Raw genomic sequence first — 14,780 nt, 5'->3', positions numbered from 1 at the left:
AAGCGGACCTCAATTTTGCTAAACCTATTTTCATACTACGTTTGTCATTTCATCTAAAATCACCGCCAATATTTGTGGGGGCCTCTGTCTGCCTTTCGGGGAAATTTCTCTAGAGGTGAGCCAGGACTTTATTTTCCTCTGCCAGGATTAGTTAGTCCTCCGGCCGGCGCTGGGCGTCTAGGGATAAAACGCAGGCTACGCTACCCGGCTACTGTTAGTTGTGCGGCAGGTTTAGTTCATGGTCAGTTTAGTTTCCATCCTTCCAAGAGCTAGTTCTTATGTTTGCTGGGCTATGTTCTCTTGCCATTGAGAACCATAACAGGATACCTTCCGTCATTGTATTCCTGGAGCCCCTGGAGAGCGGTCGCATCAGCTGATGCTGCTGCTCTCCACGGGAGATCGTCGTGGGACACTCGTTTTAATTGGTTATCTGCGGATCAGGGAGTATAGTGTTTGTTTGTTATTTTAATATTTTTTACAGGTGACACTGGCTTCGGGGGTCAAGGTGACAAGATGATGGTGAGTATGTACTCTATGTTGTATGTACTGTATGTCTATATGTATATATTGTATGTAATGTATGAATGTACTGTATGTATGTATTGTATGTTATATGTTGTATGTTATATGTTGTATGTTATATGTTGTATGTACTATGTATGTTATATGTTGTATGTACTGTTATATGTTGTATGTACTGTTATATGTTGTATGTTGTATGTACTGTTATATGTTGTATGTGATATGTTGTATGTACTGTTATATGTTGTATGTTATATGGCACAAAAACCCCAATAGAAAAATATGAATGTCCGAAGGACAGCAAGACACAAAAAGACCCGCTCAAGAAATAGCTATAATTGTAGGAGGAAATGAGCAAACAGGTATACTAAAAATAGAAAAGTTTATTATTGTAAATCACCAAAATACACTAAACAAGTCATCACAAACAATTTTTGCAGGAAAAACAACACCAAAAGGCGCCACGGTATCTCAGTATTTGATTACTTATTGCTGAAAACAGATATATTTCTCAGATAAGGTGCAAAGTGCAATATCAGCATTATATATATACGGCATCACCATGGACCCCATAGTAAAGTGCTACCAATAGCTACATCATATCAGGGGTGGAATGCTCACCTGGGACTAAAGTACAAGGATACCGGACCGGGTGTGGATGCCCCGACGCGCGTTTCGCGGGTTAAAAGACCCGCTTTTCACCCCTGATATGATGTAGCTATTGGTAGCACTTTACTATGGGGTCTATGGTGATGCCGTATATATATATTGCTGATATTGCACTTTGCACCTTATCTGAGAAATATATCTGTTTTCAGCAATAAGTAATCAAATATTGAGATACCGTGGCGCCTTTTGGTGTTGTTTTTCCTGCAAAAATTGTTTGTGATGACTTGTTTAGTGTATTTTGGTGATTTACAATAATAAACTTTTCTATTTTTAGTATACCTGTTTGCTCATTTCCTCCTACAATTATAGTTGTATGTTATATGTTGTATGTACTGTTATATGTTTGTGTTTGCTTGTTTTTTTTACATTCAACACATTAGCCGGATGATGGGACTACTACTGTCCCATCATTGGCTAATGTGTCACTCACTGTCACTGCAGCAGGCATAGCCCGATGGGACTTGTAGTCCCATCGGACGATGCCTGCACACACACACACACACACAAAGACCCCCGCACAGCCCCGACCAGACCTCCGAGAGCCCCGCACAGACCACCGACAGCCCCGCAGACCTCCGAGAGCCCCGCACAGACCCCCGAGAGCCCCACACAGACCCCCGAAAGCCCCGTACAGACCCCCCCGCACAGACACCCGGCAGCCCGCACAGACCCCCGAGAGCCCCAAACAGACCCCCGGCAGCCCGCATAGACCCCCGAGAGCCCCGCACAGACCCCCGACAGCCCTGCACAGACCCCCGACACCCCCCTGGCAGCCCGCACAGACCCCCGGAAGCCCCGCACAGACCCCCGACAGCCCCGCACAGACCTCAGACAGCCCCGCACAGACCTCAGACAGCCCCGCACAGACCTCAGACAGCCCCGCACAGACACCGCCCGCACACACAGACATGCAGAGTCTCCGCCCACACACTTCTTTCCTCCCGATCTGCAGCATTTCACCCGCAGCTAAACCGCAGATCTTTTTTACATCTGCGGTTTTGCTGCGGATGTGCCCGACTCAATGCAAGTGAATGGGTGCAGAAATGCTGCAGATCCGCACAAAGAATTAACATGCTGCGGAAAAAACAATGCAGCGTTTCCGCGCATTTTTTTCCGCAGCATGTGCGGATTTGGTTTTCCATAGGTTTACATAGTACTGTAAACCACATGGAAAATTGCTGCAGATCCGCAGCGTCAAAAACGCTGCAGATCCGCGGTAAAAACCGCAACGTGTGAACATGGCCTAAGAATGAATGGGCATAGTGCTATTTACATTCCCTTGGCAGTTTTTACTGTACAGCACCTTGTTTCCCAGATCTGCAGGGGAACTGTAGTACAATTAATTAATCATACTTTACAATGACGAGGGGCAATACCCCAAAACACAGTGTCTGCAAATTGGGATTCTGGTTTGGCTTTTATCTTAAGTCATATTGTAAGGCTTTTTAAAGGGTTGATAATGACTTGTAGGATCGCTACTTTCAACAAGTGGCACTTTAGCAACTAAGTTAGATAGTACTTTTCCAACCCCCTCCAGTGCTGGGTTCTTATTTCCGCTCTGGTAACTGTATTTTGACAAATCACTGAAGTCAGCGAAGCTGCCGATGTAGACAGCAAGAACCTTCTACATTGTTTGAAATCTACTTTTATGAAAGTGGAAAATCCCATTAACTGTTGCAGTTAATAAAATCAATGAATATTTCATACATATAGAAAGGTAACTGTAAAATCCAGATAAACATTATTAGTTACCTGATCAGCATTAGCAAGTTTTAGATGAGCTGCAGCCTCTTCTTTAGTTAAGAGAATACAGTTCCATGGAGACCACTCGTAATATTTGTTCCATCTCACCATGGCCAGTTCATACAAATCATCACAGGCACTTAATGCAGAATTAGAGCCCCAGATATTCTCGACAAGATACTGAATGTCTTCTTGCTGCAATGAAAACACCAAGGTTTGCTGTATGGCTAGGCTAGAATATCAATGATATACTTATAAAACCAAGATTACGATTATAAGGCCCAGCAAGGGTTAAAACATGTTATGTTCCCAGGTAAGACAGCAGGTCACAGTAGATAAGTACAGTCTAGATGATGTCTAGTCTCTAACTGGATCTTTGTAAACTGTTGGCAATTTTTTATTGGGTTATATATAATTCTTAAGTGCCGCAAAGAATTTGACATCCCATCAATCCTTTGCAGTGTTGAGTTGTAGAACCAGTTCAGCCAGAAAACTGACACTGTCCAGCATTGTCTAATTCTCCCTGGAGTGTTTTGGTGTCAGTTCACAGTGTGTTTGTATTAAGAGGGTTACAATGAACTCTTAAAGGTACCGTCACATTAAGCGACGCTGCAGCGATAGCGACAGCGATGCCGATCGCTGCAGCGTCGCTGTTTGGTCGCTGGAGAGCTGTCACACAGACCGCTCTCCAGCGACCAACGATGCCGAGGTCCCCGGGTAACCAGGGTAAGCATCGGGTTGCTAAGCGCAGGGCCGCGCTTAGTAACCCGATGTTTACCCTGGTTACCAGCGTAAAAGTTAAAAAAACAAACAGTACATGCTCACCTGCGCGTCCCCCACCGTCCGCTTCCTGACACTGACTGAGCTCCGGCCCTAACAGCACAGCGGTGACGTCACCGCTGTGCTTTCACTTTCAGTTTAGGGCCGGCGCTCAGTCAGTGTCAGGAAGCAGAGGCTGGGGGACGCGCTGGTGAGTATGTGCTGTTTGTTTTTTTAACTTTTACGCTGGTAACCAGGGTAAACATCGGGTTACTAAGCGCGGCCCTGCGCTTAGTAACCCGATGTTTACCCTGGTTACCAGTGTAAAATATCGCTGGTATCCTTGCTTTTGCTGTCAAACACGGCGATACACGGCGACCTAGCGACCAAATAATGTGCAGACCTTCTAGCAGCGACCAGCAATTTCACAGCGGGATTCTGATCGCTGCTGCGTGTCAAATACAGCGATATCGCTCCCTAGGACGCTGCAACGTCACAGATCGCTGGCGACGTTGCTTAGTGTGACGGTACCTTAAAGAGAAGATACTGGAACATTCAATGTCAATGATAGAGCAAAAGCTTTGTCCCTGAGCTCATACACCCATTAATACAGCATACTCCCCTAGACTGTGGGCCGTGCTTAAGTAGAGGTACTGCCAGATGAAAAGCAAGGCTCAGTAAACTTTCTGTCTGAGTCTAAAGCTTGGTATGTAAAAATGAAAAAAACTGCTGTTATAAATGTCAAACTTATTCGTAGGAGCCCATTTACCCGGGGAAGTGTAATGAAGTATCCTTTTGACCTTCGGCAGTGGAGATGAGAACATTTCTGGAAATTTATTTTGGGCTGATTGGCTACGTTCAGCTGAAAGAGCTCCAATTATCATGAAAACAGGTTTATTATGCTCTAAGGTCTCTCCAGACCTAAAAGAATAATAAACAAAGGAAAGATAAGAGGTTAAAAAAAGAGAAATATTATACTCATTATAATCATCAGTCCTAGGCCCGTACTTGTCCTCGGTAGCCCCTTGGTCTGCTGTACTGGTCCTTGTCGGTCTTTTTCAGGTCTGAGTGATTGGTCTCACTAGGCCATGTGTGGAGCAGGGGTTGACCAAATCTCTGATATGCCTCATTACTCCCCCCATGACCAACTGAGAGCACCAAAGGAACTGAAGATCAGCACGGAGTACATGATAGCTATGGTGGCATAAGGACATGTAAGAATAGTGAAATTTTAGCAGTTTAAAACCTTCTTGGTCTTCAAAGGAGACAGCAAAATTCTAGATTTATGCAATTTGAATCCGAAAATTTTGGGGAAAATTCAACTAATTCAATTTGTTATGGATCAAATGACTAATTTCTATCGGCATGACATTTTATCAACTGTACTGGAAAGCAGAGCGGAATTAGTTTTCCAAACAGAGATTTCCATCCATTTGTTGGCAAATGCTCAGAAGTAATGTAAAGGCAGTCTAACATGCCAAAGGATGACAAAAATTCACGATATATATTTGTCACACAATATTTCTCAACAAGTAAGCATATTCCTCAATCTGTTCTCTTTACATCCATGTCAATGGATGACAGGTTGGATAAGTCAGTGACGCAATCCTTTTCAGAATAACACAGATGTAAGCAGCACCTTAGATAATTGTTTCCCAGTGTTTACACTTTAAAAATCGAAGGTGTAAAATTCCTGCTTACACTTGTCTTAATATTTGAAATCAATACCAAGTAATGGATATTAAAAGATGCAAAAATATATGTAGTACAAACAGGTGGTGATGGCAGAGAAATGATGGACTGGGAAGTGTAAACAGAGGAAAACCCTAAAAAAAGGCTTCAAGTAAAGTTGTTATTACATGTCTGACATTCATGAAGAGGGTACGGGCTGCAGTGTACAGATTAAGATGGGGGTCGCCTAACCTAAACTCAACAGCCTCATAGGCGTATATGAAATATGAGTCTATTGACTTCAGAAAAGGAAACTCGCGGCCAATCCAGACACTGCGGTCCGCACTCGGAAACCAGTTTAAGTGACTGTGAAAGACACAATCCAATCCTATTTCATTCTGACAGTTACCTGAAGTAAGAATGCAATTTTGGCATCATCTTTGTAATCTGCTTCTGACTTTTTCAGCTGTTTCAGTAATAATTTGTATTTTGTAAACTCTTCTCTCTGCCTAGCTTCGTTGTCTAATTTTGAGCATTTTCGGCACCGTCCGATTGTGCGTGCATTAGCAGACAGAGAAAAGTCAGTGGAGGGGAGATAGCTTTTACAACTGGGACAGAAGTATATATTTTTACGAAATACTGCAGAGTCCTGAGGAACCTGAAAAAATAGAAAGGTGTCGTTATTCTGTGCATAGGAGTCTACACAACACCTTTCAGTGACTGAATTTCATAGGTTAAAAAACAAAGGAGAATTCATTTAAGTGAGGTGCACAAGCATCCAGGTCCCACAAACTGAAATCCACACCAGCTGTATGTGCCAAAATATATTTCTTTTCATCCAATCAAAAAACTGTGCAAAAAGCCTAATAAGTGTATCTGTACAGCGTGTTTTTTGAAGGTGGTCAAAAACAATGGGTTTTCTAGTGGAAACCATTTCAGGAAACTCTCCTTTTGGGAGTTTGTTGAAAAGTTTAAAAGAGTTTTTAAAAAGTTTTGGAAGAGCTTTAGCAGCTATTTGATTGGACAGTGCCCAGATGGGAGTGGATTCCATCAGCAGATGCTTCAAAAACCTAAAAAAAAAAAACAAACAGTGTGCACATGCCCTATTTCTGTTCTATAATATCAACAGCATTTTATTTAGGTGCATTCGTAAATGTAGACATTTCTGAAAATTGTAAGAACATGACAATTGTGTAGAATATTTGTACATGCAACAGAACAACATACGGTATGTCTAAGGGTATGTGCCACTTAGAAAGACAAAATTACGACATTTCCCAACTTGCACATTTTTATACACTGTACAGATGATTTTATATTTAGTCATGCAATACTTTTCAAGTCTCCCATGCTAAAGAAATACTTTACATGTATTTTTCAAACTATCTGCACAGAAACATTTCCAATGAAGACTAAGGGTATGGGCACACGTTAAGTATTTCCTGCAGACACCAAAAACATGTCTGTTGGCACGAAAAACGCAGTGTAAAATCTGAACATTTTTTATGTGTTTTTTTTACTTACTGAAATAATTGACATGCTATTGATTTAAAACTGCTTCGAATTGGCAAGGAAAAAATAAGCAATGTGTGCATGAGACTTCAGGAATCCCATTCACTTTTCTGTTACTAGGAAATGCTTCAGTTTTTGTGACAAATCTGTGAGAAAAAAATGCAATAAAAATGCAGCAAATGTTGCAAGTGTGCACATACCCTTATAGAAAACCTGTCACCAGGTCAAAAGTAGGCACTTTTTGTTCCTATTTTACTTCCGATGCTCCACTGAGTTCTCTCTTTTTTTGTTTGATTTTTTACATCCACCATATTGATCCAGAGATTCTGGCCTTTTTGAGTAGTGCTCATTTTTATGGTCTTCACCAAAGGGACTTTGGTCATAGAGTAATAATGCTGATCAATCTAAAGACACACCCCAATAGAATCCTATGAGCCATGCCCTCTTTTGAACACCAAAAATATAGACCTAAATAAAAAAGTCTAAACGTCTGGAACTAGACTCAGAGGAGCAGCTGGAAATTGGCCACATTTCACCTGTTGACAGGCTTTCAAAGATGGCTGCTATCTTCCAGACACGGTGCCACACCAGTACATGGGTTGTGTATAACATTGCAGATCAGCTCTATGGATGTGAATTGAACTGCTATACCACTAACAAGCTGTGCACAAGTACGGTGCTCTTTTTGTGGGAAAGTAGTCATGTTTTTTAAATATGGAAAACACCCTTAAAATAAATTCAAAGTTCTGTTGGTTTACTGCTACGCTGAACAGTGCACTGAGAGAGCTCAGATGACAGTCCCACACTTATGTCTGATGGTGGAGTGGAGCTAAACTATTGTGCTCAAGGGCTCTCAGCAGAATTTTGGAAGTTTATTATGCATATGTATGAGAATATAACACGTCATAATTGGTGAAGTCTTGTTAAAAGCAGCATTATAATGTAAATTCACGATTATTGCCCTGTGATTATGATTCTGAACATCTATTAGAACACTGCTATTTACAACTATTCCTAGTATCAGTGTGCTTTCATCAATTAGTAAAATCTGTCACAATGCAGATATTTTTAAATGACGGCATCCATCAGATCCTGTAGAAAAAGTATGTGATTCTAATGCACGCACTACCCTCAAAATGGCAAAGTTGTGGCAGCTGAAAGAACTAGATTTGCATGGTGTTCAGAGGTGAAAAGATGAAACAAGCTGTAGACTAGGTCATATAAAAAGGATATTCTACAGCACATTGCTCACTGACAGTACAGTAGAAAGTACTGTGCCATGGGTTTAATAAGTCTGCGTCATATTGAACTCTGATTAAAATATGAAAATATGCTTGGAAATATATGCTAATATCCATTTAATAGTTAAATATATTGCCTGGCATTTGAATTCTTTTTTTGTAGGCAAGGATGGTCTTAAGATAATAACTGCACCCTTCAAGTGTCGCCTGATCTCGTCACCTCATAACTACCAAATAGAGCAGACATTACATTGTACAGTCTTCGCACACCTTCGGAGCTGCCTGCACTGGATTTGTGGGCGGTACTGAATGGTGATTATGTCTCAGTTTATTATTTTAAAACTATTGAAACCTAGAAAAACAATGTATTCAATTGTCGGACAGCCCCTTTAATATACAGAAAAAAATCAAATTTACCTTGAGCAACCTGGCAACTTCAGGGTTAAAAGTGGGAGTTTTTATATACTGAAGGAAAAGTGTAGATATTCTCTTCCGAAGTCCCTCAAGATTGCAGTTTTGCACCCCCCGCATTAAGAGATCAGCTTCTCTGTCAATCAGTTCTACAATCTCTTGGGTTAATTTGCAGTCGTGTTCCTGAAAACAAAACCACTATTAAAAAAGAAAATGATCTATGACGAAATCCTTAGCTTACTAACTACAACTAAACCTTTCACTGATCAATTATTTGGAATTCTATGAATTATATACATAATACTAGTTGAAATGGATGCCAGAACCCCAGGGATAATGACTAGAAAGGAAACAAGATCTTTTCTGCAGTTACATATATCACAAAATGGTCATTCTCATGTTGGGTCTTGAGCAACAGCCTGCTCTCTGTTCACTTAATTGTTACTGGGGGCTAAGAACTTCTCCTTAAGTGACAGTTCTGGATACGTAGCTTTGCCCAACGGCTGAACTTTTCCTGCTACTATAACATATTAAGTCTATCAGCGCTTGTTCTGAAGTCTCCACTTTTACTACTATATTTCTATACAAAGATAACTGAGCCTTTGAACAAGCACATGTGTCAGGAAACTGAAAACAGTAAGTAGGAGAACTGCTCTGGAAAATGCTAAAGCTGGTGATTTATCAGGACTGATAATAGTGGCTCTGGATCAGGAGCTGAAAGGGATAGACAGGGAGGGAAACAGTTAACTGATGTATAGAAATCAATGGTCTGGAGAGAACAGACTGATATCTCAGACGTCAACTCCTCAGTCTGAAATGTAACTACTGCAGGGCCAGACTCTACTGGTCAATATCTTGTCTAACCAATTGTACACTATTAAATCAAAATAGTCCCAAGTGAAAGAAGGTACTTCAATCAAGATATAACAACAAAACCCCCACCCCGGAAGAAGCTGGCGGCGAAACGTGCGTTGGGGTGAGGGGACGCCAAGCATATCCTTGTGGCCACCATTTGACTGGTAAAATTTCTTTACTATTTATCTTCCTCCTAGTTCTGCATCTAGCTGACAGCGTCACTTTATTATGGCTATTACAGTAATTACCTCTAGCTGACAGCATCACTTTATCATGGCTATTACAGCAATTACCATTATGTCTAGCTACCCGTGTTAATACTATAAGGAGTTATATCCTACTTTTGAATCTGTTCATTGGTATTACCACTATGTGAAGGACCTTTGGGTGCTACTTCATTCATACTAAGCACCGTACTACAGAGCTTATTCATTCTGTTACCCCATAGGGGGAGTTATTGCACTTGTATCTATCCCCCTTGTGAGTAAGTGTATCCTGGTTTACCTCACTAATCGCTTGGTGACCCTTTATGGCATTATGCTTTTTATAACGTGTTTTAAATATTATACATTGAATAAAAATTGATTTTAATTGCATCTGTTTTGGATTTCTTTCTATTCTCCGGCATGTACCTCATGTGTGTGTTTTTTTATTGTTATAAATTGTACACTGTGTAAGATAAAAGCTCTCACAGAAGTAGAATGATAGAAAAATTAGCTTATTTGCTAATTTGCTTATAGTTGCAAAATTCCTTATTTTCATGCTGTCTAGATAACTATACCAATTTCATAGCATGAGAATACCCCTTTAACCCACAAGTTTCATTTTTGTGTGTTCATTTTTTTCCTCTTCTGCTAAGAGTCATAGCTTTTTTTATTTTTCTGCCGACATAGCCATATGAAGGCTTGTTTTATGTGGCTTGAGATTTCCAAGCCTTATTTCCAAGGTTTAAAGGTTTAAATCAATCTGCCCACTACACATTGTAGTGGACAACCTCTATCTATTCCACCACACTGGTGCTTAGCTGGGCTATACAAGCCTGCATTATCATAGATTTTTACGGTGATCTCAGTTTATGGTGTTGCGTCCATTACATGGACCTTCACATATGGCCTTCTGAAATGGGTGGGAAGCTTTTGCTATTTCAATTGATATAAAATATAAACAAAACAGCTATCTATCTTACCTTGATGGTCTGCTTAAGTGTCAAAAGGGCATCAAGCCTCTCATCCTGAGTGAAGTATTTGCTGTTGATACTGTTGTAGATATCACGCAGTTCCCTGGCCCGAATAGTGTATTGGGTGTCCATTTCAGTTGTTTTTCCATCAAATGCTTTCCATCGTTTGGGTTCAGAGCACTTGACATGAAAAATTAAAATCACAATTCCAAAAGTTACAATGAAACAATGTTTCTTCCAGCTAAAACAAAAAGTAAACACTGTAAATACAAGCAATGAAGTTCAAGATTCAAGGGGGGATTAAAAACAAAGTAAAAATTAAAAAATGTTTTTACAATTCTTCAAAGAATAGAGTAAAATTCACGTTTGCTAGAATTTGAAAAAAATTGAGAAAAAATTGCAGGCACACATGAAATTACTCCAGGGAGGAACTAAAATATATTTACATAAAAATGTAGTGACTTTTTCAGTCACAAATTGACAAATCAGCCACATCATCTGGAAAACACAAATCTAGCTCACATTGGTGAACATAAAAAACAGGCTAACACAAATAAAACAGATGTAAAAAAAATAATCGCAAGTTAAAAGAAGAATTTGGTGCAAATCAAAAACAGAATAAAAATATAAATAAAAAAAGGAGCAAATGCAATAATGAGATGGGCCCGTTGTGTTTCAGGGAAAGAAAAAATGGAGCATATTTATCAATGCTGTCTAATTCTTAGTGCAAATTTAAGTTAAACAAACTTAACCTTTTCACGTGATTCGTCATACCTGTGTTTTGCAAGCCGGAAGAAGGTGTAGGCAGCGGCCTCACGGGTTTAGCCTGCCCCATACCGGAAAGTCATGGCTGTGTGCAAGTCAGGACCTACCTCTAACAATCGCGAGTGGAGCAGAGCTGAGCCCACGATTAATACCTGTTAAATGTTGCTGTGAATCTCTGACATCGGCATTTAACACACGCCAACATGTGGGAACATCATTTCATGCCCCAGCTGTGTGCCCGTGACCTGATCGTGGGTGGAGGATGGGTTGTTATGACAGCAGGGGTCTATTGAAGACCCCCATGTTTGTCATTAATTAGCTCCTTTGAAACTCTGCATGTGGCCAGGCTTCAAAGGAGACCATGATTTCTGCTGTGTATAGCACAAGCAATCAGATAATTGCAGTTTCAAGTCCCCTAAAGGGACTATTAAGAACAGTGAAAAGTTAAAAAAAGGATTTTAAAAAATATGAAAAAATAAAAAAAAGCTTCAAATCACCCTCTTTCCCCCTTATTAAAAATAAAGATACCGTATATACTCGAGTATAAGCCGAGATTTTCAGCCCAAATTTTTGGGCTGAAAGTGCCCCCTCGGCTTATACTCGAGTCACGGTCTGTGGCAGGGTCAGCGGGTGAGGGGGAGAGGGCGCTGAGGCATACTTACCTAGTCCCGGCGATCCTGTCGCTCCCCCTGCCCGTCCCACGGTCTCCGGGTGCCGCAGCCTCTTCCCCTGAGCGGTCACATGGGACCGCTCATTAGAGAAATGAATAGGCTGCTCCACCCCCCATAGGGGCGGAGCCGCCTATTCATTTCTCTAATGAAGCGGTGCCGGTGACCGCTGACAGAGAAAGAGGCTGCGGCACCGAAGACAGGCAGGGGGAAGGAGCGGGATGCCGGGAGCAGGTAAGTATGACATATTTACCTTCCCTCGTTCCACACGCCGGGCGCTGTCTCCATCTTCCCGGCGTCTCTCTCTCCGCACTGACTGTGCAGGTCAGAGGGCGCGATGACGCATATAGTGTGCGCGGCGCCCTCTGCCTGATCAGTCAGTGTGCGGAGAGACGCCGGGAAGATGGCGCCGAGGAGCTGCAGGCAAGACAGGTGAGTATGTGTTTTATTATTTTTATTGCAGCAGCAGCAACAGCTATGGGGCAATAATGTACGGTGCATAGCACTATATGGCACAGCTATGGGGCAATAATGGTGCAGAGCACTGTATGGCACAGCTATGGGGCAATAATGGTGCAGAGCACTGTATGGCACAGCTATGGGGCAACGGTGCAGAGCACTATATGGCACAGCTATGGGGCAATAATGGTGCAGAGCACTATATGGCACAGCTATGGGGCAATAATGGTGCAGAGCACTATATGGCACAGCTATGGGGCAATAATGGTGCAGAGCACTGTATGGCACAGCTATGGGGCAACGGTGCAGAGCACTATATGGCACAGCTATGGGGCAATAATGGTGCAGAGCACTATATGGCACAGCTATGGGGCAATAATGGTGCAGAGCACTATATGGCACAGCTATGGGGCAACGGTGCAGAGCACTATATGGCACAGCTATGGGGCAATAATGGTGCAGAGCACTATATGGCACAGCTATGGGACAATAATGGTGCAGAGCACTATATGGCACAGCTATGGGACAATAATGGTGCAGAGCACTATATGGCACAGCTATGGGGCAACGGTGCAGAGCACTATATGGCACAGCTATGGGGCAATAATGGTGCAGAGCACTATATGGCACAGCTATGGGGCAATAATGGTGCAGAGCACTATATGGCACAGCTATGGGGCAATAATGGACGGTGCAGAGCACTATATGGCACAGCTATGGGGCAATAATGGTGCAGAGCACTATATGGCACAGCTATGGGACAATAATGGTGCAGAGCACTATATGGCACAGCTATGGGGCAATAATGGTGCAGAGCACTATATGGCACAGCTATGGGGCAATAATGAACGGTATGGAGCATCTATTTTTATTTTTGAAATTCACCGGTAGCTGCTGCATTTTCCACCCTAGGCTTATACTCGAGTCAATAAGTTTTCCCAGTTTTTTGTGGCAAAATTAGGGGGGTCGGCTTATACTCGGGTCGGCTTATACTCGAGTATATACGGTAATAAAAAATAAAAGAAATACACATGTGGTATCGCTGTGTTCAAAAAAGTCCAATCTATCAAAATATAAAAATAATTGGTAAACACCGTAAACAAAAAAAAATCCCCAAATTATGGGTTTTTTTGGGTTGCTGCAATTCCACAAAAAATTATGCAACAAGCGATCAAAAAGTCACATCTATCCCAAAATGGTATCAATAAAAATGGCTTGCCCCGCAGAAAAATGAGTGGCACACAGCTGCATCGACCGAAAACTGAAAATGTAATGGGTGTCAGAAAATAACACAACCCCACAAATATTTTTTGCAAACTCCTATTTTATTTCACCACTAAAATAATTAAAAACTGGACATGTTTGGTATCGCTGTAATCGTACTGATGAGCAGAATATTGCTTGGTCACCACAAAATGTACACCTTAAAAACAATTACTAAAAAAATTGCCAAAATGTAGGATTTTTCACAATTTCTCTCAACTTGGAATTTTTTTCGCGTTTTACATTACACTATGTGGTAAAATGAATGGTGTCATTCAAAATTATAACTCGTCATGCAAAAAACAAGCCCTCATATGTCTATGTGGACAGAAAAATAAAAAGGTATGGATCGGGGAAGAAAGGGAGGAAAAAATGGAAATGCAAAAACGTAAATTGGCCACATTGTGAAAGGGTTAAAGAGAACTTGTCACTTGCTCAAACAATTGTGTTGTAAAAAATCTTGCAAAAATTCCTGAGCTTCCGTGATTATGCCTCTCTTTTGCACTGCATCAATCCATTACAGAGAAGTTAATATTTGTTGCTTTAGGACCACACTATGTGAAATCTCTGCTTGCAGTCAAACTGGACGTAATTTTTTTGGCACATGTACTTACACCTATCCATCCCAGACACTGCCATTCACAGCTTGGTAGTGTTTGAGACTGGTAGGTCAGCTGTCGAGCTGTGATTGGCAGTGTCTAAGAGGGAGGGGTGAAAGCGCACGCTAAAAAGAAAACTGTGAAGAGATGCCCAGTTGGTCTCCAAGGCAGTGCGCAGGCGCTGGGAAAGGTCAAAGAGCCCCGATGCCTGCGCACTGCAGTACTTTACTCTGCCCTAGTCAGGACAATGACTTACTCCTGCGCAGGAGCGCAATGCTGGGGCGAGGCTGTGTTGATGACGTAGGGATGCATCATCGAAACGAAGCAAAAAGGAGGATGGCATCGCAAGAAGAGAGGCGCAGGATCAAGACCAGCGACACCCCTCGGACCGGACCACCCCACTGGTGATTATAATAAAAAGTATTTTTCTTGTCTTACAGCTGGGGTTGGGGGCAGATATACAGCA

The 14,780-nt window shown here is 41.8% G+C and overlaps 1 protein-coding gene across 3 annotated transcripts in view; it reads right to left on the bottom strand.

The window, feature by feature from the left end:
* IQUB (IQ motif and ubiquitin domain containing) overlaps positions 1–14,780 on the bottom strand; it is a 137,363-nt gene that overhangs the window by 21,579 nt on the left and 101,004 nt on the right. For all 3 annotated transcript variants that reach the window (XM_077261059.1, XM_077261061.1, XM_077261060.1), the window contains 4 exons: positions 10,570–10,740; positions 8,535–8,711; positions 5,774–6,022; positions 2,944–3,129 (listed from right to left, as the gene is read on the bottom strand). In XM_077261059.1, the coding sequence (XP_077117174.1) occupies positions 2,944–3,129; positions 5,774–6,022; positions 8,535–8,711; positions 10,570–10,740 (783 nt within the window). The remainder of the gene's footprint in view (positions 1–2,943; positions 3,130–5,773; positions 6,023–8,534; positions 8,712–10,569; positions 10,741–14,780) is intronic.

The sequence above is a fragment of the Ranitomeya variabilis genome, chromosome 5 (genome assembly GCF_051348905.1).
Source record: "Ranitomeya variabilis isolate aRanVar5 chromosome 5, aRanVar5.hap1, whole genome shotgun sequence".
In the NCBI taxonomy this organism is placed as follows: Eukaryota; Metazoa; Chordata; class Amphibia; order Anura; family Dendrobatidae; genus Ranitomeya; species Ranitomeya variabilis.
The sequence above is the reverse complement of the archived record's forward strand: the minus strand, read 5'-3'. Positions and strand labels throughout refer to the sequence as shown.